Source organism: Pelodiscus sinensis, chromosome 1 (assembly GCF_049634645.1).
Source record: "Pelodiscus sinensis isolate JC-2024 chromosome 1, ASM4963464v1, whole genome shotgun sequence".
Taxonomy (NCBI): Eukaryota; Metazoa; Chordata; order Testudines; family Trionychidae; genus Pelodiscus; species Pelodiscus sinensis.
In genome coordinates this window covers 23,889,954-23,917,471 of record NC_134711.1, presented here as the reverse complement: position 1 = coordinate 23,917,471, position 27,518 = coordinate 23,889,954, and the positions used below count along the sequence as shown (strand labels likewise).

Here is a 27,518-nt window from a genome sequence, read left to right as displayed (position 1 = left end):
GACCTCGAGAGGTCAATGAGTCCAATCCCCTGCCCTCATGGAAGGATCCTGCTGTCAAAAATCATGCCTGAAGATGATGAAAAACTTTTCAGGAAGATTTCAACTCATACCAACGTTAATCTAATTAACACACCAAACTGCATTCATCCCTTCTTCCTATGGCCATTTTGGAAGCTTTAAAAGTTCCATTTTGCTTCAGTTTTTTGATGACTGTGTTTAAAAAAAGCTGTTTGAAGTGAAAGTGAAATCTTTAAAACAGCCACTTCAATCACTTCCTCTTATTGACAAGATCCAGGAAAGCAACTCTGTGGAGTGAGCATAGACTGTCAGGATTCCTGCAAAATGGATTGTATGGGGCTTGCATACCCACCATATTTTTGAGAAGACCGGTTGTGTAAAATTATGAGTGGGTTGATATATTGTAGATTTTATACCACATTATACCATTAGCTCACATCATCCGCTATCCCTCCTTCATCAGGGGCCAATAACAGCCAAATAACACTAAGCCAGACAAATCACATTTCTGTAAACAGACTTTTTAAATAAGAATGAGTACTATGTTTCAGAGGCACATAGTGTATTGGTCCAAGGAGTACTATGATGAAGCACTGTTATATCCATTTGAACAGCTTGATTACTATTGACTCTTGTGCCACCCCCCTACCCCCCAATGCGGCCTCAGCCCCACTGGCAGCCGCCCGCTTGCCTGTCAACACGGCTGCAGTCTTGACCCTGGGGCAGCTGTCTTCATGTCCCCTGATGCACCTGCTGTTTTGGCCCCGGTGGCAGCCGCCAGCCTGCCCCCCAACACAGCCTCAGCCCCGGCAACAACCAGCCTCCCACCCCCCAAAGCATCCTCGGCTCCAGCAGCAGCCATCCACCACCCAACGCAGCTGCAGTCTCGACCCCAGCAGCAGCCGCCTGCCCGCCCTCCAACGTGGGTCAGCCCCTGCAACAGCCACCCACCTGCATATGCAGCTGCAGCCTCAGCCTCCTGCCTGTCCTCCCAGATGGCTGCAGTTTTGGCCCTGGCAGCAGCCACCCATCAACCCCCCCAATGTAGCCTCAGCCCCAGCTACAGCTGCCCCCCCCCACCCCTGAATGCAGCCTCAGTCCACCCACAACACAGCCCAGCCTCACCCACCCTCCAACATGGCCCCGACCTCCAGAGCAGCTGCCTCTCAATGTGGCCCCGGCTGTGGGAACAGCCACGCCACTCACCTTCCAGATCCAACAGGAAGGTGAGCGCTGCTGCACGGCTCTGAGAAGAAATTGGGCAGGCTTAGAATTTATTATGTGTGGCTATGTAGGCACACACTTTAGAGGGAACACTGGTCACTCATCTACCTTCTTCCCAGTTTCAAAGCCTTTGCTGCCACCCCCAGGCTTTTGTAAGGAGGTGTATTTCTTTAACAGAGGAAATAGCCCTCTTTACCTAGCCCTCTTGAATTGGCTAGATAGGACTCCCTTGTTGAGGTCTATGGGAGCTGTCTTAATATGTCCACAGAGACCAGCTACCCAGAGACCTATGGATGAAGATCAATCAGGAGTCTAAAGGCAGAGGGAGGTTGTGAAATCTCATTACTAGAAGTATTTAAGAGCAGGTTGGATAGACATCTATCAGGAATTATGTAGATGGTGCTTGGTCCTGCCGTGAGGGCAGGGGACTGGACTTGATGCCCTCTTGAGGTCCTTTCCAGTTCTACCATTCTATGATTCTATGTACATGTGGGAAAGATTGGCAGATGAATCTAAATGGGCTTCATGGCCTCCTTCTGTCCTAAAATATTACTATGTGAAAGTAATGAGAGAAATTTATTTAGACATGAATATTAAGTGGAGTAAATAAGACCAGAGGGCAGTTTTCTAGATTTGATACAGGACTGTTTTTCAATAAGTGCATTCACAAGATTTGTTATTTGACTTGGTATTTAATAGAAGAGAGGATATAAATGAAGACATGAAAATAGTGGAGAATCTCTGAGAAACAGTAATCATTATGTCTGTTCTCCTTGAACAAGTATTAGTAGGTCAAATATATGTAATGGGATTTATGTTTGTACAATGAAAAGAGAAAAAAGACTTTCTTGGTTTTTTATGTTTTAAGAATAAAAAATTATTAAGGAAAATCTTCCTCTGACTTTAAATAGAAAACACACAGCAAATGAGAAGGATTATGATACCATAAGGAAAGAACACAGAAGAAATGTAGGATAGTCACTTATTAATTGTATGTGTATTTCCACTTGTAAAACTTATTTTAAGAATATAGAATGACCTGTGTGAACCAATGTAAGATTTAGGGTTTGAGTCTTACGAAGGCTTGAAGAATGGAGATATACAAATTTACTGACAAAATTGAAAGGAATGTAAATGTTACCATAAGCACAAAGAAGTTAATGTACATCAAGAAAACTAGTCTATATAATATAACCAATAAGAAAATTAATTATGTATAAGCAAAAAGGCAACTGTAGATTCATGTTGGGACAAGTAAGAAAATTAGTGATAAATTAGGTTCTGATCACCGAAGACTTAAATTAATTTTTCACTTTTGTAGCCAACAGAAGTAGGAGAGAAGATTGGATCTCATGTTTCCTTGATTGGGGTGGAGCAAAATTAATACCTTAACACTCGCAGAAATAAAATCATATTGGCAAAGCATCAGACCCACTGAATTTCATTACATAGTACTAAAGGGAGTAGGACAGTATAACAATAGTAAAGTTTGGGGTAAAGATAGCTAATAAAATAGTACTCTGGAATAAGGAAAGTATCAATGGATTGGGGGGATGGATAATGTAGTTCCAGCTAATTAGATGACTTAGAATAAACACTTCGCTGTTTTTCAGACAAGAAAAGATCAACTCAGAAGCCCTGAGTATGTCCTACTTAAGTTATAAAAAATATGGTTTTTAGAATTTAATTTTAGTAAAATAAAACTTCTATCACTAACTTTTGTTACTAACATTGCTAGCATTTTGTTGGGAGGGAGCATTTTCAAAAAACTTTAGAGCTCTGGCTGGGGGTCAGAAAATCTGGGCTTTAATTTCAGTTCTAACAGACTCAGTTCATGACCTAGTGCAAGTCAGGGATTTTTCTCTACCAGTGCGGTATTGTCCCTCTGCTGAAAAATTTTAGGCTATGCCTAGACTGCAGAGTATCCCGGAAAAGCTATGCCGTGTCCAGGGAACGCATCTGCTTTTTCGGAACAATTTCTGAAAAAGCGGACGTGTTCTTTCGCCATCCTTGTAATCCTCATTGTATGAGGAAGAAGGGATGTGTCAAAAAGGAGGTTTTTCCAAAATTTGGCCCCGTGTAGATGGGCCAAATTTTGGAAAAGCCTCTTTTGAAGAAAAATAGAAAAAGATACGCAAATTGCGATTCGCAGTTTGCGTATCTTTTTCTGACTTTTCTTTGTAGTGTAGACCTAGCCTTAGTGTTAAATGACACACATTATGGGAATTTCACTGATTCCTTTGGGACACTATTCCATAGTCTTATAGATAACACTGTAAGGACGTTTATGCAGAGATTCAGCCCAAATTTTCATTTTTCTATTTTCTTCTGCTCACTTTCTAATTTGCTTGATAGGCTGATTTTTTCATGCATTCAAATATCATTTGGAGACTTTTCTAGACATACTTCGAACAATAAATGAAAAACAGATCATAGGCTCTGAGGCTTGACCACAACAGTAATTTATAAAATTATTCAAAGGGCTTGAGTTCAGAAATGACACAGAATTCCTTGACTTGTGTGTCCATGGGAGTAAGGCAACCCTAAGGCAACATACTCTGGAGGGAAAGGTTCAACCTTAATGTTTCAACAGTTGTTTATCAGTAAATAGAAAGTATTGGCTTCCATCTGAAAAAAATAAATTATTTTTCATTTTGTTTTTCCTTGGGCTGCTAGCAAAAAGAGAGGGAGATTAGCATCTTACATATTCTCCACAACATTCTCCATATGCCCCTCTGTGAGGAAATGATGTGGGACAGCTAACAATCCTAGGATTTGAAATTCTGGCCAACGGATTTTCCTAGGAGAGTTGATGACCCAGTAACTCACTTCCCCTGTTGATCTAACAGAGCCCAAATTTGTTAGCTATCAGGTATCAGCACAAAGTCCATTTTTTTACTAAGGATATTGCTTGTAAAAATGAGGAATTACCGGAGGCTCCTTATTGTAGGCTTTCTTTAGTTATTTTGCTTCTGTAGAGAGGTTCTGAACCACCCTGTGCATCTCATTTTTGCCTACCTCACTTTCAGATGTCTCTAGTCTGCATTGGTATTGATGGGACATAGTCACATTTAATGTATGTTGTGTCAGCAGTTCAGTTCTGTGTAGTGACAATTTTAGTTTAGCTAATTTGTCAGCTACTGCACATTCTCGTTATCTTATCTCCCTTCAGGAACGTCCTTAGAGGGTGCAGGGCCTGGGACAAATCAGCCTGTGTTTCTAATCTGCCAGCGAAGTGGTCTCCTCAGGCCCTGCCCTGACCCCACCCACACTCCACCTCATCCTCCAATTCCCCACCTCAAGCCTCCTGCTGCTCCCTTGACCCATCCTTTTCCCCATCAGCACATCCTGAAGCCATGAAACAGTTGAACTGTGGCAAGCAGTAGTTGCAGGGAGAGTGGGGGAAAAGGCAGGGCCTGAGGAGACCACCTCGCTGGCAGATTGCTTTGGGGCCTGCTGACAGGCAGGAGACACTATGGAGAGGGAGAAGTGCTCGGTTGATGCTAAGCAACCACCATTTTTTCCTCTGCGTGCTCCAGCCCCCGTCAGCACTTAAGGCTGCTGCTCCTGGAGACTGAGCCCAAACCCTACATGATACACACACACTGAAGCACAGAGCACAGTGTGGTTGTCCCAATTTGCCATATCCAAGGGATGGCTCTATCACCCCTTCCCCATTTCTCTTCGCTCCTGTTTATCCAAAATACTGCTTCCTTTTCTGATGATATAACATCTTTCTTATGCTTGTGTCTTTGTGCTGGCTTCCACTTATTGTACACATAACATTCAAAGTGTTCATTCAAGGGGCTCCATAATTCTGTCCTCTCTTGTATATTTTTCTTCATTAGCTTCACCATTCCCTTTTAGTCTTTTCATTTGCTCATACTTTTGGGACCTTGATTATAATACCTGAAGGTCAAAACAAATAATATGTAATAAAATATAAAATATAATAAAGAAACTGTTCCTGGGGAGATGAAAGTCTAGGTTCATCATTCATTAAATGGAAGTTTCATAGTCCTTGTATAATTTGTCATCTTTAGCTGAGGTATTTGAATTACAAATTAGGGGAAGGAATACCTGAGGCAAAAATATCTCAGCTTTTGGATACTGTAGAGATTTGGGAAATGTAGTCTCCCTCAACATAAATGTTTATTTTTCAGGAAATTCTTTTGTTCTATACGTAGTGTTTCTCTAACGCCACATTTTATGTTTGAAATTAATAATTAGTTATGCTAATAAAAATATGCATAATTACCACCAGTTTGGTTTGATGGACATTTCCTTGTTACAGGTAGGTTTGTTTTACAGTGTGCTGAGTATAATTGAAAAGCTTTTGCTTTTATTTTATTAAGTCTCTTAGGAACCTAATCCTAAATTCCTTACCATCATAAATAGGCCACACACACAGACACACCAAAGTCAGTGGAATTTATGTGTTTAAGGCTCTGTCTATAGTTGGAGGTTGTGGTGCGTGTGTGAATCCCAGCTCACATGCCCATATTTGTAATATCTCTCATTGAGCTCACTAAGAATAGTAGTGTAGCTATGGTAATGCACGCAGTGGTGACTGACTGCCCTGCCTAAAAACCAGTGGGGTTCTGGTCAACTAATTTATGACACCACTTACCACTACCCTTGCTGCCAGGACTATATTCATATTTGTAAACGTTAACTTGATGAGATATTGCACAAGTATGGGCATTTGATCTGTGAATCACATTCCCACCTTCAGTGTAGACATAGCCTCTGGGTTGCAAAATTGTGCCCTAGCAACCTAATTACTATTCACATAAAAATTTACAAAAGCATCAGGTTTTTTTTTAAGTAAAACATTTTTCAAGACATCGTAGGCTCCATTCTCATTTACAATAAGGCTTATTAACAGGAGCTTTAGGGTTTGTCTACACTGTAATGGGTCCCAGGAGGGCTTGTTACACTAGTTTTTAGCTCATCCTGAAACCTGCACCACCACATCTACATGGTTGTTATTACCCAGGCTATCTAGATTAAAGCTGACATGAGTATGTGTACTCGTGTGACAATCACACCTTCATTTTACAGGGTAGACATAGCCTAAGAGTGAATGAGAATTAGGCCTTCTATCTTCATTTTCAGTTCAGGGTATATTTCTGTACTTGGAACACAGAAGCTATTTTTATTGGTTTGCTCTAAATGGATAACAAGCTGTTTAAAATCAGATGAGCCTGGGGAAAAATCCTGCTCAGCCAATTGACCACTACATAAGTGTCCTAATACGATATTACCATAATCTGCTGTCTGTGACCAATCTCTAGTCTTCCCCATATCTGTCCTCACGGGTCACTATGATCTATTGATGGTGTGTAGCTAATGATGTGGCAGAGAAAGTGGTTACAATGGCTGTAACAGAAGGCTTATTCTGAATCCGACTGTTTATAGCATAAAATATTTTTAATCCCATATTCATAGGTGACTCATGGTAGCACTAGGAATGTGCACTTCCTCTCTGTGACCCCGACAAAATTTTCATTTCTAAGTGGGATGCCGCATCGTGCCACCTACCTGATACTGTAGGTGGCCCTCCCTGCACCCTATACTCTGACAGATACCAGTAGCTCCTGCCTATACTATATCTATACAGCATATGAAGAAAGATCTATTTTCTTCTACTATCATCTCAGCCAAGTCCCAATCCACAAAATTTTTCTATGTGGTGAACAACTTGGTTAATTCAGGCTGCTCCTATCTAGTAAGAATCAAACTATTCCTCTCTGCAAGGAATTTTTTCCATGTTTTCTGGTTATGATTGCTCAGATACAGCTGCCCAATTTGCTGCTGTGGTAGGAGAACAATGTCTGGGGGTGGAGAAACAAATGCATAACCTTCTTTGGTTTAGTTTCAAACAGTGTTAGTAAAAGATCAAAATCTCATAAGATTTTTAAATTTCACACTGACCACAACCATGCACTGAATTTTTTAGAATATATTTTATTGAATCATGGACTTCTGGAAATCACATATGGAAAAGGGCTAGCATTCTGCAAAGTACTTCAGCATTTGTTTAAAATTAAACATTTGGATATGTGCTTTGCTGAATCATGGACTAACTCAATTAGCCCATTTCCCTGAGAACACAAGAATTTCCTTATAGTATGTCTTGCAATTCATTGTATAGTGCTGCTTAAACAACCCAAGTGTACAGTCTTTTGCTTCTTCTTCTGGGCAACTATTCCACTGTGTAACAGATTTCAATCTCAGGATTTTTTTGGACTGATATCCAGCCTAATTTTTCTTTTATTGGTAGTTTCCAATTATTTATAGGTATGTCTTCTATCCCCACTTTAAAAATGTTCTCTCTGTCTGAGTGAAACTACTTGCAACTGTTATTTAATGTTTACTGACTTTTCTTTTAAGCAGAGAACAATTCTACTATCATTTTCTAAATGTTTGTTTTTATCGTATTACTAAATTTATACCATGCACTGCATAAATTAAAACTTCAGTATAACATGCATGCTTTTACACATTATTTTACACTTCATAGAGTTTTTCATATGGCATTTATTCCTATTGTAATCAAAATTCACATATTATGTGTCTTTATTTTCTGCAGCTCCAACAGAAGCGTCATTGCATCCTCATCTAGGTATGTTCTAAAAGAGTTTGCTATTGCTGTCATAAACTTGAAATCACAAGGTTTTTTATACATAATATATAAAAGCATACGGAAATTGTTGATTTCAGGAAATTCAAATAATTGTGAGACTTATTCAAAAGAAATCATATTAAATCTAGTGCAGCAAAGTTCTACACCATCTCTCTTAGATTTCCTCTCTAACTATAAGGTTGATCAGAGGTGTGGAACCTAAGGCCTGGGGACTGTATGCGGCCCCTGGCTTGCCTGGATCTGGCCCCCGAGGCCCAGGATTTTCCCTCCACCCCCCAGCATTAGGGAGCCTATGCTGGCACTTTGGCCCCTGCTGCCACATTGCATGGCTGGAGTACACAAAATCTACTAGTCTGGGCTCCCCCACCCCAGGCTCTGGTGTGTGAGGGGAATGTGGGGAGTGCCTTTCACCTTCTCAGTCAGGGGCTTCTCGCTTTTCTTCTCACTTGTGTGCTGCTCCCAACCCCAAAAAGCTTCCCCACCCAAGGGGTAGATCATCAGTTTGTGATGCAGCTTGTTGTAAGAGGCACTGTGCTTTCTGAGTTCCAAGGCCAAAATATCTTTTTTGAGGGGAGGAGACCACATCTGTACACAGTATTCAAGATGTGGGCGTACCATAGTTTTATACAGGGGCAGTAAGATATTCAGGGTCTTATTTTCTATCCCTTTCCTAGTAATTCCTAGCATCCTATTTGCCTTTTTGACTGCCGCTGCACACTGCGTGGAAGTTCTCAGAGAACTGTCCACGATAACTCCAAGATCTCTTTCCTGATTTGTCATAGCTAAATTAGCCCCCATCAGCTTTCTGTGTACGTACTTCAGAGTATGGACTCAGTTAAGGATCTGGTCCATTTTTTGGAGTTCAATTAGCCTTATGTTGGAATGCTTACCAGTGCACTGAAATAACATTCTTTGAAGCCCTAAAATACAGCTTCAAAAAGAGTGTTTTATATGACCATAAACACCTATGTCCCAATGTTCAGTAGTCTCCAATGATCATGCTTATTTATTGCTGGTTCAAAACATTGTTCTTGGATAGGCCCAGAGAGTCTAATTATGGTCTCATTTACAAAAATGTTTATCAGGAGTAATACCACTGATGTGACTGGAGTTGTACTGGTGTAATTGTGAAACTTATTTAAAAGAAATCATATTCAATCTAGTGCAGACTTAAACCAAGTAAGATCAGGACCAGGTTTATCATTGCCAAAGCTTTTAAAATGTGGGAATGCACCAAAGGCTTTTCCATCCTGTGTTTATCAATTTGGGCCCAGTTCTGTTATCTTGCTTCTGCTGAGTAGTACCTTCCTCCACTGAAGTCTCGTTCTCCTTCTGTGGGACTATTTGTGGAGTGCTACATTATTCAGCATGACTAAGGGCATCAAGGCTCTCTGTCCATCTGTGTCAGTATGATAAAAGGTAAACATAAAGGCTGAAAACCATAGAGTTTTATTTGGACAGAAATATACTGTATTTGGTCCATAAAGCAAATTTAGGGAGGGGAGGGAACTGATGTTTGATTATTATAGAGCAATATGTGTAAAAAAATCACTATACATGTAATCCTACATATCTTCATAGGAGACTAAGAATCCTGGGCCCTGTTTCTGATCTTACTTATTCTGATGTAAGCTAGAGTAACTCCATTGAACTCAGTGGATTTACACTGTTATATAACTTGTGTGATACCAATGTAAAGTCCATGGATATTAGAGATATTAAACACCCCTGTTGGTCATCTGGTCTATCTCCCTGTCAGTGCAGGCATTTTTCCAACTCTGTATTTAGAAAAAAGATTCAGTGCAAATGGAAGTTTGGAGCACAGTCCTTTAAAACATTTTTTAATCCTGTGAATAATTGTGTTACATCCTAAGTGAATGAATTGAAACCAGATCGCTATTGTAGGAAACTTTTCCCCATAAAATCCTGCTTTATAGCATTTGTATGCTTAAAGCTAATTTTGATTTATTGGGTTTGTTCCATTTGCATTACAGTTTTGAAATACTTTTGCTGTAGAGAAGGCAACACATTATCAGAGTTGATGAGCAAAATAACAATTACACTGTGATTCCTTCCTACAGAGCTTTATTTCTTTTTTTTTCCTTAGCTGAATTGCATAGTGACAGCATTATCCTACGAGATGACTTTGACTCTTATCATCAGCTAGAATTGAATCCCAGTATATGGTAAGTTTCGGGTCTCTCCTTCTCTTTCCATTTGTTTTAAGTGAATATACTTTGATTATTTCTTTGGTTATGTATTTGTATTATGGTAGCACTTAGATGCCCCTGTTGACTTCAGTGGGACTACTCAAAGTATGCAAAGTCAAATGTGTGTAGGTGTTTGTAGGTTCACAAACTAAATAAACTGAATTGACAAATGGTGAAATCCTGACCCCATAGATGTTGATGACAAGTTAACATTGACTTCAACAAAGCCAGGTTTTCACCCAAATGGTGGGAGAACAGTTGTACCATCACCATTTTACAGATGTGGAACTCAAGCATTGAGAGATTAAGTAATTTATCAAGGACACCTGTGTCAGAGCTGCAAACTGAGCCTTGCACTTCAGAGTGATAACCCAGTGCATTGGCCACCAAACCATTTTTCCTTTCAGTGGTGTTGCTATATTCTAGGTAGTTTAAAAAATTCAGTTTATAATTTGCATGAAATTAAAAACAAACAAATGCAACACTGTTACATACTCTTTTATATTATAATTTCAGCAGGGAAAAGTGTGAACTATCCACCTATACTGAGATAAGGACAGGAGATACTGGATGCAGTTTAATTAGGTTAAGGTGGGCTATAAAGGGGAGGGATATAGCCTCCCCAATATGCTAGTCATAGGTGTTCCTACCCCCACATTCCACTTTTTTTTACCCAAACGCCTCCTTTTAATCCTTTACCAAACCATTTATCTGATCCCTGTATCTCCTTCCTATAGAGTACAAGGAAGCACCAGGTATTAGGTTGGCTGATTTCCCTCCCCCATATCCAGCCTTTTGTTTGGTTGGAAGTTTTGCTAATAAGGGTCCCTGCCATTTGCTGCCCCATTCACTTAATACAGCTCACCTTATGGATCATGTTTCTTTTGAAACAGAGAAGTATTTTGGTGGGTTAATTTGTTTTGTTCAGTGGAAGTCTGACAAATGCAAAGCTTCTTTCATGCAATTCAAATTCTGCTTTTTATCTGATGAACAGTGATTGCTTTTGTTCCATCTGTGTTTATGGCTGGTTCTAAAGTATACTTTCCTTGTTGGAGATCTGACTTAGGTTTTTTTTTATTATTACAATCTGTTATGTGTTGTTTTCCTCCTGTTGACATCTTTCAGAGTTTCAACATTTTATGTATCCAGACTGAGGTTTATACACATTTCACAGATATGTGTCTGATAGCATTATAAAAATATATGTATCTTCTTTCTTTTGGTTACATTTTGTATGTTCTTCTTAAGAATTCCGGGCAGATGCAATGAGAATGTAGAATCTCAAAATATGCATATCTCACTTTTCAAGGGAATGGATACATCAATGGCTTTATAATGGGATGTAGAGTAGTAGGCAATGAAGATAATTTTAGCTTCAGTGTGTTAAACAGACTGAAATGGAAAGAAATGAGAGCATGCATTATTTCTCCAACAGATGTTTCATAACACAGAGAGGGCCTAGCTATTGGAAATCTCTACAACTTATTTATTCACTGGGCCCTATCCATAAATCCATCCTTGCTTCTTAGAAGTCTCAACAGAGAGGCAATGTACTGAACTCTAAATCTGGTCCCTCTAGGATAGTCTTGAGACATACTTGTATGGCAGTGTGTAATGACTTCGCAATGTTGCCATACCTGCTATTTGGATGAAGGATGCTAGTCTTCATTGTGATGTCTATCTCATACTACAGATTGCACCAATGGGACCCTGATCCTCATAGGGGTTTTTTTGGTACTACTACAAATAATAATAATAAGCCTGACACCCTTCAGCAACAGTATATTAAGTTAGAAAAAAATTAAGGGGGAAAGATTAATTATTTTAAGCTATCCTGCCCTTTGCCGCATAGAGGATTTCTCCAGAGACACTCCCTTCAGTGAAGACCTACTTAATTCAGAAAGCTCATTCTTCTTTGACAGTGTAACTGGAGTTAAGACAGGGATTACTAACCATTTATGCCCGCTACCCTACAATTGTATTTCCCCCCTGGCAGCTGGTGAGAGTCTCTCTTTAACACAAACAATTGCTATAACCACAACTGCAGTTTTTCCAGAGCCATTCTTTCCCTGATTTGCTCTGCTCAGAATGTGGTAGCAGTTGCCTTGCATTCACAGGATACTCTGATGGGAGCTGGTCTCTAGTGACTAGTCAGACAAAGTCCCACTAATAATTGGTTGCAACCAGTGTCCCCACTAACATTTTCCATTCTTGAGCATGTTGAATTTTCTTTTGGGTGGGCTGAAATTTCTTATGTGCACCTCCAATATTGAGGTTGTATGTGGATGTGTAATGCGTCCCAGTACAAACAAAAAACCTAGGTATACATATATATTTTAAACAGTCCATAAGAATGGAAGACAATATATTAAAACAAGGGATAATTAACAAGGAGCAATGCTTAAGATGCTTATTTAATATAAATCAAATAAACTGACACTACCCTTGGAGTTACATGTATGATCATCCTAAAAACTCAAACACACCAAAACACAACAAAGTAGGGCATATTGCAAATAGCTATATAAATAGATCAAATATGTGGCCATTGAGTAAAAGCATAAAACATATTCACAGCTTTTAAGATGCTAAACAAATCTATGAGTCAACTAGAAATAGTCATGCTGTCCTTGAAAATATTTACTGACACTGGAAAGGATAGTGAAAGGCATTCACTAAGGCTTATGCACTTTCTCTGGGGAATGTTTAGGATCAATACTGTGCAAATGAAACAGATCTGTAAAACAGATAAAAGTTCTGGCTTGAAATTTTCACATTGTGTGTGCCACTAACTCGAAGAGTAGAAGTCCCCAAGGCTCTTGTCCAGAATCCAACTCCAATTGAAAGGTGAAAGAAATTACACAGGATTCATGGTAAAGGTCTTTTAACAATTTACCACATATAAACTAGTGAAATGGGATTTAAAAAAACATTAAGATCAGAGTTTGCAGATATCTATAACACTAAAAACATATGTTAAAAGAATCCTTTCCTTTCTTACCTTAAGCCAGGAACACCTATGTAAACTGTGTTTGAAATGTAATCATGCAAACGTCATGAGGTAGGAATTTTGTTTCCGTATTCAAAAGCAGCCTAAAAGCTTATAACCCACCTGAATTTTTGGCACCACCCCATATATCCTGCCCCAACCCAGAAGAGAGTCCTATTATCTGGAGCCTAACTAGTACTGCTGTGCTGAGACAGATAGTCTGGCTCTTGCTGCCTGCAGTCCAGATGGGAGCAAGTTAAAACACCCCAAACAAACTTCCCTCTGTCCACACCTCACTGCACAAATGCCAACACCACTCCCATTTTCTCCACCTACCCCTTGCAGTTTGCTCCCTCTCTCCTAGCCCAGGAAGCTAGGTGCTAGGTTTTCTCACAGAAGCTGCAGGCAAACCCAGCTCCTGTAATCAGATTGCTGTAATCAAACTTCTCCTTTCCTGTTCTTACTGCACACTCCAAACTCCCCTACCCTCTGGCCCTCTCCTGTCCCAGCTATGTACTTACTCCCTCCTCCTTATGTCCCCTTCCCTACGAGCACACTCATTGTCTGGAGCAGGGAGCTTCTGCTGCTGAGGGAGTGCTCCTCCCCAGCCAGGAAGCTCTCTGCCTGGCAGCCCTAAATCGCTGGGTGGGGCTCAATTAGCAGCTTTGTGGACACCCTGCTGCTCAGCTTACAGGGAACTTAGGTTGTAGCCATTGTTTGTGTGAAGATGAAAAGAGGTTTATGTTTTTATTGACTACTCTTTGCAGTTCCTAAGTAGCAACTCTAACTAATTTGGATGTGGTAGATGCTGCCCCAGCCATGCAGAATGCTTTCATGGCATGTACAAATGCAGTCAGGAATATACAGTGCAAGGGCATAGACAGGCAATTTCATGGCTCTATGTGTCTAATTTTATGAGGCCCTCTAGAAACTGAGTATGTTACTTTCTCACTTGCGAAGCCTCACATGAAATACCTGTAGTTTGTACTGGAGAGTGGTACTGATCTGGCTATTGCTATCTATTGATTTATAACCCCTCACCTGTGTTGGAAAGAGACACTGCAAGTAAGATAAAATTCTATATGCAGACCAAGACTAAATGAGAGACAAAAAGAGGGAGTTGCTAAGTCACAGACTATAGTGTCTTCCTAATAGTAGGAGGCCAGGAGGCCCTGACATGTCCATGGCCCCATGTCTCTACCCCATATCTTCCCCTTCTCTTCTCTCCAACCCCCTGCCACACAGCCAGTATGGAAGCTAGAGACAGGCTGGGGAATCAAGACTCCTCTATCTGACTTGGACCCTCCACCTAATGCATGGCACTGAGAGAGGTAAGAAAAGGAAGAAATTTGGTGATTTCTGCAATAAGGAAAATGAATGTAGGAGCAGGAGGGTGTCTTAGCTCTACCAGTTATTGGTGCACTAATTGCCACTGGGATTCTCCTCTGTGTCCAGTCTTTACTAGGTTTAATCTACAAATGTAGTGTAGTCGTGTCAGAGCTATTTCTGATGGCCACAGAATGTGAATATTTCTCATGTGAGGCATCTAACCTACAATCATTTTGATTGCCTGTTTAACCAATATCATCCTTATTACTATCTCAATAGCCATGTACTTAATGAACATGAACATCCTTCTTCTTATGAATTAAATTTGTTTCTACTGTAACATATTGATTTTTGGTTGGTAAGGTACCTCACATCTCTAGATAAGTATGATGAGGAGCCTGGTCCACACTGGGCTCCCTAGGGTTAATAAAACCCTAGGGAAGTGCTTATAGGAGCAGCCAGTCAAGGCTGGTCAGGCCTATATAAGAAGACCTGCAGTACACAGCAGTGACAATCACTCTCTGGAGCTTGAGAAGGGAGGTTTCTTTCAGGTGGAGAGCAACAAGTACCCTGGACATAGCAGTACTTCAGGCAGACACCCAGGCAGTTAAAAGCAACTCCTAGTGGGCTGAAGGGATCTGCAGGCTGAGGCCCGAGGCAAGGATAAAGAGGGTGCTGAGCCATGGAGAAGTGGCCCAGGGAGATCTACAGAAGAGTTGGAGGGGACACACCATCTGCTGAGTCCCTTAGTTGGGATCCAGAGTAGTGGGTGAGCCCAAGTCCTCCCCACTTGCCACTGAGAAAGTGGCTGGACTGAGGGACTGTGAACTATCCCTTGGATGGAGGGTGGTGTGACACAGAATGTGGCACAGCCAGAGGGCTATGTCATAAAGAGAACCCCATAGTCCTGTGAGTGACGTGGGTTCCTGGAACAGAAGTGACAGCAGCAAGATGCCACCAGAAGAAGGCGCACTGGCATACAGTGCTAAAGCCCATGACAGACAGTGTAAGTGCTGCAATGGTGAGTCAAACTCTGTTGCAAGAAGAAGGGATGCTCTGAATCCTTTAAAACCTTTCCTCTAAAATGTGGGCAGTTCTTGATTGAAATACTGGTATCCTTATCCTCTGAGGAAGTGAGGCAAAATCCAACTCTTCTGGAAGCAATCATACATATTTGTGCATTGCAGAAAAGTTCAACTTGTTGGCTGTGTCTACATTGGCACCCCTTTCCGGAAAAGGGATGCTAATGAGACACTTCGGAATTGCAAATGCCGCGGGAGATTTAAATATCCCCCGTGGCATTTGCATGAACATGGCTGCTGCTTTTTTCCGGCTTGGGGTTTTGCCGGAGAAAAGCACCAGTCTAGACGGGATCTTGCAGAAAATAAACCCTTTTCCGGAAGATCCCTTATTCCTACTTGAAAGTAGGAAAGTAGGAATAAGGGATCTTCCGGAAAAGGGTTTATTTTCCGCAAGATCCCATCTAGACTGGCGCTTTTCTCCGGCAAAACCCTGAGCCGGAAAAAAGCGGCAGCCATGTTCATGCAAATGCCGCGGGGGATATTTAAATCCCCCATGGCATTTGCAATTCCGAAGTGTCTCGTTAGCATCCCTTTTCCGGAAAGGGGTGCCAATGTAGACACAGCTGTTGAGTTTTCATTTTCCTTTCAGTGTTCCAGCTAGTATTTGTGTGCTCTTTACAGCAGTGATAACAAACCTATGGCACAACATTTCAACTTTCCCTGAGGAGAATGGTAATGTGCTGACTAAGCAGAACAGACTATCAAATTAGAGAACAGATCCAGAAAAATATTTTGTTACCTTAAAAGCAATACCTTTAACTTCTTCACAAGAAAACTGGAGAGAGGAAAAACCTCTAATATCTATAAATTGGCCAAGAACACCTGTTAGTGATTTATCTTGTTCTGTAAAAAGTTCTCATTCAAACAGTAGGCTGATCAGGATTAGCATCATACTCATAGGTACATTCAGTACCTATTAAATTAAAAGAAAAATATTTAAAATAAAAGCTGATACAGCTAAAGTCCAGCAGCTTTCCCTACCAGATTGATTCTGTGTGTCATCTCAAAGGACATCAACACTTATTGAAGCAGTCACTTACAAAAAATAAAATAAAATAAAACTCTTCAAAGATGACATGGGGAAAAGCAGAGAATATGAAATCAATCATTAGGAAACAGACTCCAACTCTCATTCATAACCTATGAAAAATGAAGTTTTCAGATATATTGCAATATTTCCTTTGGTAAAGAAGTAGATTAAAGTTTGGTGAAAGGAGAAAAAGGAGATCCTAAAATGACCTACAAATTGCAGTAAAGTTAAGAATCAAACTTCCAAAAACTTATTTGTTTTTTTTTAGATGTTTATCCCCTCTACAGTCCTAGAATCATAGAAGACGTTAGGTGATATAATATTAGCAATCTAGAGTATTCTAGAGGGAAACCAGGAGCTGGTAGAAAACAAGATAACAAATGATGACAAAGTAACAATAGATGTTTGCCCTTAAGCACAACTAGAGAAGAGTAGAAATGGACAGAGGTGACAAATTGTAGAGAGCAGAGGAGAGCAATGGCAGTTCTGCAGAAAAAAACCTCTTGATGATCGTCTGCCAATAGTGACACCAAGAAAAAGAAATTAAGAAAAAGTTCCATAAAGACAAAAGTCAAGAAAATGGCAAAGACTATGTAAAGTGACAAACCTAGCTAGGACGGTTAATACTGCTTTCATGCAGTACAAATGTTATGAGGAATTAGCATTACTATTTTCACCAAGAGGAAGTGAAGCAAAACTGATTGCAGTGTTTTTATTTTTCTACATGCAACAGGATAATGATGATCTAGGAGAATACACATCAATTATTTTACTCTCCATATACTTCTGCCAAGCTACTGAGCAATTAACTCTGGAGCAATATATTTCAAATAGAACATGAAGATCTGGGATCAGGATTACTCATACTTCTTATGAGAAAATAATCCTAAAGAAGATGAATGATCAGACTGTTAGAAGGACAGCTCTCCAGAGCTCTTCACAATATATTTCTCAGATGAAATTATGAAGAAAAGTAACGGAGCATCTAAGCCACTTTATATTCATAGTATCTTAGAAATTAGAGAGAGAAAAGACTTTAGGTCATCTAGCTTATCCCTACTAGTGCATGAGTATTTCTTACACTACATTTCTAGACAATGCTGCCCTGCTCAGAGAGTGCATGTATATAAAATAGCAAGAGTTCATGCAGGAGTTCAGCTATGAGACACAAAACATTTGGAGATATAAAATAAAAATAATGCTTACAGTTAAGCAGAACAATAATATTAACAACATAGTTGAGCAAAAAAATGGAATAATACATCTACTTTGCTGATATTACATGTAGTTGATATAAAAAAGTTGAACTGATTTTGTTTTTAAAACAAGTTGTCTACAGAAATTTGCTAAACCACTTTGAGAAACCAGCTAATTGGCCATGCTGGCGTATTTATTTACAGACCCCCGTGGCTCCATGGGCCTGGCTGCTGCTTCTTGCAGCTCTCCTTGGTTGCAAACAGCAAACCAGAGCCAATGGGAGCTATGAGGCTCTGTGGCTGCGGCGCCAATAAGTAAACACACTGGCGTGGCCAGCTAGCAAGTTTCTTAAAGTGGTTTTGTGGACCACTTTTTAAGAAATATTGCTGTATATAAATATATTTAGTATGTAATCGGCAGTGACTAGCTGAGTGATGGCTTTTCTTGGTAATCTGGATGCAGTCAAAAAGTGACTTTAATTGAGAAGGGTAATAAGATTACTTTTCTCTTTTACATTAAATCTCTCATGAGAATTTTGAAGTACCTGACTAATATTAAATCTCAAGAATACCATCTGTGTCAGGTTAGTATTATCCCAGTCTTAGCGATGTGTGAAACTGAGCTGCAAGAGATATATAAGCCAGAATTTTTAGGAGTAGCTGCTAATTCTGGGTAAAATAATTTTGGAAGCTTAAACTGAAAACACTTAGGACTTGATTTTATGAGACACTGAACACCTGTAGCTTTCATTGACTTCAAATGGAACTGTGGATGCTGAACACCCTTGATAATGAGCCCTTATGTATTTTAAATTGGGCACCCAAAAATCAAGAAACTCAACATTAGTGGATACGCGGAGGAAATTTTGACTTTATGACTTACCCAAGGTCATACAACAATAAAGAGTAAGGAAAACATACCGGGATCCCAATTCCCTGTCTCCTCTGCATCAATTTCCCCAAAAATTTCTGGATTGTCTAATTTTTATTATGGTGTGTAATAATGAAATTCACAAATAAAGATAACAGTTTGTTCCATGTATTTTCTAGACACTAAAGTACCCTTATTATAAATATAATACTGCTGAGAGCTGGCCAAACCCCATCAAAGTCCCCTGAAATTGTTTTTTTCTTATTCCTAGCTTCTACACATCATGAAATCTATAGATACGATACATTCTATTTCAGATTAATCATTGGAAAGAAGCAAAACAAATATTCTCTATCTTCCCTGCTTAGGCCTTTGTCCTGATAATAACTTTCCCTCATACAGTACTGCTCTGCACTGTAAAAAAAATAAAACTGTGGACCAAATTCAGTGTTGTGTAAGTGGACAGAAACCACAATAGAGTCAATAAGAGTTGCACCAGTTTACATAACTATTCCTTCATAAGAATATATGAAAGGCAACAATACGAATTGCTAAGAGTACCTTGATTGTAAACAGGAAAAACTACTTTCTCGTGTAGTATCTCACATTGCTTTGGAAAATAAAACTGAACCTGACCTTAAGGAGACATGAAGCCTTCTTTGCCTCCTGTAATGGACTCTGGTGAAACCAGCTCTATTTTGAATTGACCCAAGGTCAAATGTGAAGAGACTGAAAATAACAAATCCAATCAATAATTCACCACATCTAGAAAAAAGCACCTGAAAATCTAACATCAATCATTAAGTACTCCTTAATACTCATAAATCTACAGGGCACTATGTTCTCACAAAGTTGTTCTGTTCTGCAGAAATCAGCTACAATAGAGAACCTTCTTTCATTTAGGGTGTGTCTAGATTACAGGTGTTTTTTGTTTTAAAGTGGCCTTTTTTCGAAATAACTTCCCCTGCATCTAGACTGTTGCTGCGTTCTTTCGAAAGTAAATTGAAAGAACGCGGCAGTTTTTTTGACCGTGGAAAACCTCGTTTTACAAGGAATAATGCCTTTTTTCGAAAACGCTCTTTCAAAAAAAGGCGCTATGTAATGCAAACTGTGTTTTTTTGAGAGAGATCATCCAGACTGCCTTGGTGCTCTCTTTCAAAAAAGTGGCTTGTTTTTTCGAAAGTACTGGTTGTAGTCTAGACACTCTTTTTCAAAAGAGGCTTTTTCTAAAGTATCTTTCGAAAAAGCCTCTTTCGAAAGAGGCTTGTAGTCTAGACATAGCCTTAGAGTTCTCATGGGAAGCCAGGAGAGCTGATAAATGACACTGCTTGGCTGCATGAAGCACTAACTGCCAACTCACCAGGACTCAGAAGGATCTTCATGTGGATTAACAAGCATTTATAAAAATCTATGTTTTGGAAGTGAGTCTGTCCAATAGCTGGGTAGCTCATTTTCACTGGCCCCAACTTAGAACAGACACCATTTGAATGTCTTAACTACTGTGCCATTAAACCTGGGGTTTTCAAACTCTGGGTCATGGCTTGTAAGGGCAAGCTGCTAGCTGGCCATGTGATGCTTTATTTACCTGCACCTCTGTAGGTATGGGCAATGGCAGCTCCCGTTGGAACTGAACAATGGAAAAAAGAAAAAAGCCGTAAATAGACTGAACTAAAACAGAACCATTTGTGTAACATTCTTAATGCCATGGAAATGTCCAGATGTCAGTCAATGTGAGAAAAGTCTAAGGAATCAGTCAATGGACAAACTTAACCACAACGTGGTTTGACAGCCATTGGCAAGTGGCTCATCAGGATAACCCGCTGGCAGGCCACGAGACATTTTGTTTACACTGATCTGTCTGCAGGCACAGCCCCCTTCAGCTCCCACCATGTGTCACCTGGGAGCTTGGGTTGAATTTACCTAAGCCTCAATTGCAGTCTTGGTTCCCCAAAATCTATATAGTCTGTTCAGCCAAAAGCCCTGCAATTTCTCTCTTCTCTTCTCTTCTCTTCTCTTCTCTTCTCTTCTCTTCTCTTCTCTTCTCTTCTCTTCTCTTCTCTTCTCTTCTCTTCTCTTATTTTTAGAAAGATCCGCATCTAGACTGCCACTTTTCTTCAGCAAAGCTCTGTGCCGAAAAAAAGCGGCAGCCATTTTTATGTTAATGAAGCGCGGGAGATTTAAATCCCGGCTTCATTAACAATTTCAATATGTCTAATTTACATCCCTTTTTCGAAAAAGGGATGTAATCTAGACATAGCCTCAGTTAATTAGTCAGTTAACTAATTAACCAATACTATAGACAGTATGTTAATATTTGAAATATATGTGATCTTTATTGTTTCTTTTTGTTGTCACGTAATTTATTGTGACTAAGGCAATTGCTTAAGAACACCATAAATAAGCCCCATGCTTTTAGTTTTTGAAAAAAATGCCGAAAAAATAATAGCTGAAAAAATTGATTGCTGTTAAAGATAACATGCCAAGTTCATTCCCAAAGGTTCTGCTCATGCGAAGTGAAACTTGGTGTGAAGGATCTCAGCTAAGGATGTAATAGTGTAGTTGATTAACCAATTAACCGATAAGCAAAAGCTTAAAGGTTAATGCTATACACTACACGCATTTCCCTCCCCACCACTTTGCCAGTAAAGTTGTTAGCAGGCTGGCCAGCAGCCCGGCTCAGTCCTGGCTTGCAATGGGTCTGGGACCTACCCCCACTGCAGCTCTGCATTTAAAGTGTATTAGGAGCCAGACAGTCAGGCAGCCCGGCTCAGTTCCAGCTTGTGCCGAGTCCAGGAGCTCAGACCCTCCTTGACAGTGGCTGCTGCCTCCCCGCACTGCTACCTCCTTATCAGAGGCAGCTGTTCAGGGTGACAAGCAGCCAGTCCACAAAGGGGACTGTATTTTAAACTGGTTTCCCACACAGACCAACTCCTGCCTTGCACCCCGTGCTGCTTCTTTTGATACAGAGCAGCAGCACAGAGTGTCAGGGGGCTCCTCAGGAGTGAGGCCGGAGCGTATTGGCTGTTGGCCCTGCCCCCTGGCGACTATAGATTAGTCAACTAACCAATAAGAATTCATGAGGATACTCAACTATTCAATTAACGGATACAGCTGCTCCCCGACTTATGGCCACCTCCACTTACAACCATCCGCACTTACGACCAAACCGGTCATAAATGCGGATCCGAGTTACGAACGGCGATCTGCACTTACAAACAGCGCGGTCGCCATGTAACTCTGTGGGATCCGAGTTACAAACAGTTCGAGTTACGGACCAAGTGTTGGTCCATAACTCGTTCGTAACTCGGAGAGAGGCTGTATTTAACATCCTAATCTCAGCATCAGAAACTCTTTACAGATGATAGATGGACATGGCAAATCTTCCCTTCCCCCACCAAGAGACCTTGAAACCAGACAATACAGCCAGTGTTCCCTCTGATTTTTCATCCACATGCGGAATACATTTTGTTGTGTGCTCTGAGGCACGTGCAGATGTGCACCACCAATAGAAATTTATGCTGCTATCTAGCACTGTGACCGTTCTGCTAATCAGCTGCGTGGCATTGGAATCTCTCCTGTGTGGCCACCCATGCACTCAGCTTACAGGGAACACTGAATACAGTCCCCACAGTGGGGAAAAGCCATTCACAAAGAGTGCTGCACAAGACAGGCCATCTACAAAGGACCCCCCTCTTGATGAGATTCTTATGGAATCTCAGTCTGCTTTAAAATTTTCCTTCTTTTATCAGGACCTACATATTGATGATGATATCCCTCCATTACTTCCCCTGAGACAGGTCCTCTGCTTGTAGTGTAGCTAACCCTGAAAGAGCAGGAGGTTGAGCTTTTACTTTTACTCTGGACCCACAGGAGTTAATCTAGACATCTTCAAAGTGTTTCATTTTCAAAATTCCATCTTCTGCAGTAATTTTATTCATTCATCCTAGGGGTCTGGTCAGGCATTTGGTCATCCACCTGGATGGCACCCTTCTGTTTTTCTCAGAGGGATCTATTCTTTCATCTCTGTTCGCTGGGTATGGAAGGAGATCACAGAGTAGACTGTCAGCAGATCAGGGTGAAATTTTGTCAGCAAATAGTAAATTCATCAAAATACTAATTTCGGAAAATTTTGGAAGTGTCAAAATGTTTGACACTTTGTTTCCAAAGGACATTTTCTAAACAAAATGTTGATTCAAGTTGACCTTTTGTTTGCAAAATATTTCAAATTGGTAGCTGAAATGTTTCATTTGACTCAAAAAAATTGTTTTTAAAAAAAGCTTTACTTACAACTAGAAACTAACCACATTTTGAGAAGGATTTTGCAATTCTGCCACCTAATTTAAAAAACGGATTGTATTGGCTCACTCTAAGGCTGTGTCCAGACTCAGGGTTTTTTTCGAAAAAAGTAGCCTTTTTTCGAAAAAACTTCACCTGCGTCTAGACTGCAGCCGCGTTCTTTCGAAATTAAATCGAAAGAACGCGGCTTTTCTTTCGACAGCGGTAAACCTCATTGCACGAGGAAGAACGCCTTCTTTCGAAAGTTCATCTTTCGAAAGAAGGCGTTCTTGAATGTAAATAGGGCTTCTTCGAAAGAGAGCATCCAGACTCACTGGGTGCTTTCTTTCGAAAAAGCAAGCCGCTTTTTCGAAAGTTCCGCGTGCAGTCTAGACGCTCTCTTTCGAAAGAGGCTCTTTCGAAAGTATCTTTCGAAAGAGCCTCTTTCGAAAGAGGCTTGCAGTCTAGACATAGCCTAAGTGTGAGGCACTGTGGTATGCAATGACACCAGCATTCAAATGACATGTAACACATCTACATCTGTCTGCTTGGATAATGTAGCATCTTAAGTTTCCCAGTACTTGCTGGGGCTTCTGCTTAAATGAGAGGCCAGTGGTTGAATTAAAATTCAAACAAGATGGAAGTGATGTTGACTGGCTGCAGAAGCATCTGACAAAGAAGGCATAACTCTTCTATTGAAAAGGAATGCTCACCTTTTGTCTAGGAATTTTATACTGTCGTGGCATGCTTCTGAGTATCTGCTCCTATTGTCCTAAGTTGAGCTGGGTGAAATTTAAACTTCCTTTTGCCAAAAATGCAGATTTGGGATGACCAAAACATTTCACGAATTCCTGTAGAATTTGTAGAATTGTTTTAGTCAAAATACAAAACAAAATTTAAAATTATTCAAACTTGCCTTTTAGAAATTATACTTAAGCTATTTTTAACAGGTAAAAAACTTGAAAATGAAATTAAACATATTAGACATTTAAATCAACCAAAATGTTTCATTCAACCCAACTTTTTTGGTTCTCCAAAAACTGGTTTGGGTCAACTTGATATTAATTTTTTTTCATATTTTGGTTTGGCAAGCAAAGCAAAAAAAAAATCAGTTATTCATATAGCTCTAGACCTAAGTAGCCACATAATCCTTAATAGTTCACAATGAATTCACCTGACATACACAGACTACCCATTTTAACATTTTCCCCATTGGTTTGTTCTGCTGTGGAAATAAGTTGATTGTATGGTATTGGGTTTGTATAAAGCTTATTAAGTGAGTTGTAAAGATTATGAAAGAAATATAGCCCTAGGGAAAATTAGGCTGGAAAACCATAATTGGGGTACATTTGAAAATAAAAGGGGGCACTTATTTCAAATCTGTCAGAGCTTTCTTCAGGGACATTAGTGGGGTGGAGAAATAAACATTCTTCTGAAATTTAGGTTTTGTCTCTCCTAAATAGAGACAGATATCATATATGATCGTCATTTTCATTCAGTGTTGGGATAACTAAACAGTCCCATGTGAGTGTCAAAATCAAACATTCTTCTTTTAGCAATTTAGCAGGCTCTTACAGCCCCAGATGTATGATTTATAATTTTCAGCTTGATGTGTTCTGGTTTTCCTGCAGGCTTGAATGTAGTCACTGTGAGGTTGGAGAGCAATGTGGTGTAATTATGCATGGCAATGCTGTCACTTTCTGTGAGCCATATGGGCCAAGAGAATTGGTAAGTGGATGTTTGCTAATTTGCATGGGTCTTGGGACTTCAGGTTTTGAATTCAGCCCTCATCAACCACAGTGACACAGGTGTGCTTTGAAAGCTAGGTGTTCAGTAAAAAGTTTCTTAAGCAGTTCAAAAATGCATAGTACAGGCAGTCCCCGGGTTACGTACAAGATAGGGACTGTAGGTTTGTTCTTTAGTTGAATTTGTATGTAAGTCGGAACTGGTACATATTGTAGGGGAAACCATAGCCAAACATTTCTCCAGAGCTCAGTTTTATTCTCCCACACCTCACTTCCCTCAGTCCTTTATTCTCAAGCTGAGGTGTCTGCTGAGAAAAGCCGCTCCGCATCTCCCTGGTCTGCTGGGGGAGGGGCGCTAGCTTCACATCTCCCTGGTCTGCTGGGGGGAAGCAGCTAGTGCGGGGTTGCCTCACCCCGTTTGTAAGTAGGGATCTGATGTAAGTCGGATCCATGTAACCCGGGGACTGCCTGTATAGAAAGATTAAATGTTTAAAATTCTTCACTTTTTTTCTAAATATTGTGCATGCTTTTTGCAGATGGCTATGAAAAGCTAGAATATAGATACAAATTGGAGGCCTGAGATGCTTTCTTCATTTTAGTCAAAAGACTTCATTTTTCCTCTCTTAATCCTCTCTAATTTTATTTAACTGTCTTATTTTATTTATAGGCAAAAATGTTAATGCGTTTGATAAAATATCACAAGGGAATAATGCACCCTGTGGCTTTAAAGCATTCACATGCTATCTCTAGTCCCATTGAAATCTCTGTGTCAAAATCAGTGGTGAAGTAAATTATATCGGTTTCAAGATAACTGCACCTCTACCTGCCGCCTCTGTGGTCCACTCCAGAACTGTCCCGTAAGGTCTCTGGTTTTTTTTATCTATAACCTGCCTCTGGGCAGGGATACCCATCTTCTTGGACAGAGGATTTAAAGGTTGCACAGCTCCCTACCTTACGCTGTGAAATTACCAGCAAGTCTCTAGTCACTTAAAAAAATCACAGCCAGTCTATAGATCTTCAGAGAACTTGACAAGGAACAAACGTCAAATAAAAAAAAAAAACTTTGAAAATACAGTAATCTCACACTAAAAAAAAAAGCATCCTCACCATGTATTTTAAATATAACACTACTGCCCTATTATGTCCTGTGAGTTTTTTAAAATTAAACTGAACTGAGAAGTAAATTAGCACAATTTAAAGTGCCTGTTTCACTCCAACTTGTTAATCTCTGGTATGGTTTCCTTTTTTTTACTTATGAAGATTATGACCTTTTTATAGTTCTAAAAATTCAGGTCTGTCCCAGATTGCAAATATGAGAAGTTCAAAAACAATAAGGGAGAGACTCATATCTCAGAATAATTGCTTCAACCTGGCAAACAATAGCCTTTGAATTTTCTTTAAAGACACACGGCATAAACCAAGTACATGCTGATTCTTTTTTTGCCTTGGAATTTAAATATAACATATGTATTGGCTGCCTTATTCTGCATCCATGAAGACTTTGAGTTTAAGGTGCTTCATCCCCTCATGCTCTTACCCAATGCCCCACCCTTTCCCCAGAGCCAGCCTCCTCCCCAACCCCCCAGTCCCTCCACACACACACACATACTCTAACCCAATGCCTGGGTCCTGGAGCACTGCCACGCACTTCTCCCTCCAGGCGCTGGGATGCGTGCACAGAGCAGCCGGCCATGAGCAGTCCAAGCGCGTGGCTCAGAACTAGCAAGATCCATATTTCCTTAAGCAAAGAGCCGCATGTGGCTTGAGAGCCTCATTTGGCCACCCCAATGCTATACTGTAGGGCCCCAGTAGGCCAGTCTTTCCAACCCTTCTCCCAAGGATTGAGGGGCCCCTTAAAGAGAAGTATTTATCCATCTACTTGATCAGAAAGTCCATGAATCAGTTCAAGCTCATCCTTTTATATCAAAAGTCCTTTCTTTGTTTCTTCGTTTTTGGAAAATCCCAGTTTTAACCAGAAACAATACAAGTAAACCACCCCTCCTCTTCACATTATTTGTAGTTTCAGCAGGAACTATGGTAACCCTCCCCCATGGAGTAGAATATAATCATATGTAAACCATATATATATATATATAATATACAGTAATATACAGTAGTCCTCAAAGATACATGGGATTGCACATTGGGTATAAATGGGGTATAAAATAAATGTAACTAGTAAAGAAGTATGATTTGCATTAATTTGGGATCCAGTGGGTATGGAAAATAAGTTATATAAGAGGTATCTATATAACTATATGTAGGGGTTCACCCCCGTGCGGAGGGGCTTACGTCCGCCCCCCTCAGTTGTCACTGTCGTTAGCGACCCAATGCGCCCAGCTTCGCTCGGTTCCGCTCGGCGGTTGGGGAAAAGGGGTCCGGGCCCGCCCTCGCTCCGGACCCTGACCCAGGGCCCTAAGGTCAGGGAAAGGCTCCCCACCTAGCGGGGGGGGTCGAGAACCCTAAACTCCCCCACTCTCAGGGTCCGCGTCCCTGCCCTGGGACGCTTCTTTCCCCAGGTCCAATTGCCTCACCTGGGCTCCTACTCCAGTCCTGCCCAGGGTCTCCAGTACCGGCGTCCGCCCACCGGCTCCTGGGGGGAATGCGTTTCCTCGGCGTCCCCCCTGATTGTCGGCACACTGCGCCCATTTAAACTGCCCGCTGGTCGCAGGCAGATGACGTCACCCCCTTTGTCGGCCTCCGGCCCCCTCCCCGGGCCAGCCTCCCCATGACGTCACTGCCACGTCCGCTTTTCTCCGCCCCCCCTTGGCGCTGTCCGCTGGCCCCGGCTCGTCACCCGGCCGGTGCGCCGGCCCCCCCACCACTCGGGGACGACAGGCGGCTACACACGCCGCTCCGGGGGGTGAGCCTTCCCCCTGCAATCGCGGCGTCCCGGCGGC

General features: G+C 40.8%; 1 protein-coding gene across 2 annotated transcripts in view; it reads left to right on the top strand.

Moving 5' to 3' along the window:
- Nucleotides 1-27,518, top strand: part of RELN (reelin) — a 491,382-nt gene that overhangs the window by 213,886 nt on the left and 249,978 nt on the right. The window contains exons 5-7 of one of the 2 annotated variants that reach the window (XM_006137543.3): nucleotides 7,838-7,870; nucleotides 9,999-10,077; nucleotides 24,505-24,601. In XM_006137543.3, coding sequence (XP_006137605.2) covers nucleotides 7,838-7,870; nucleotides 9,999-10,077; nucleotides 24,505-24,601 — 209 coding nt within the window. Of the gene's footprint in view, nucleotides 1-7,837; nucleotides 7,871-9,998; nucleotides 10,078-15,368; nucleotides 15,441-24,504; nucleotides 24,602-27,518 lie in introns of those variants that run through there. The other variant, XM_075926876.1, reaches the window with a different exon arrangement.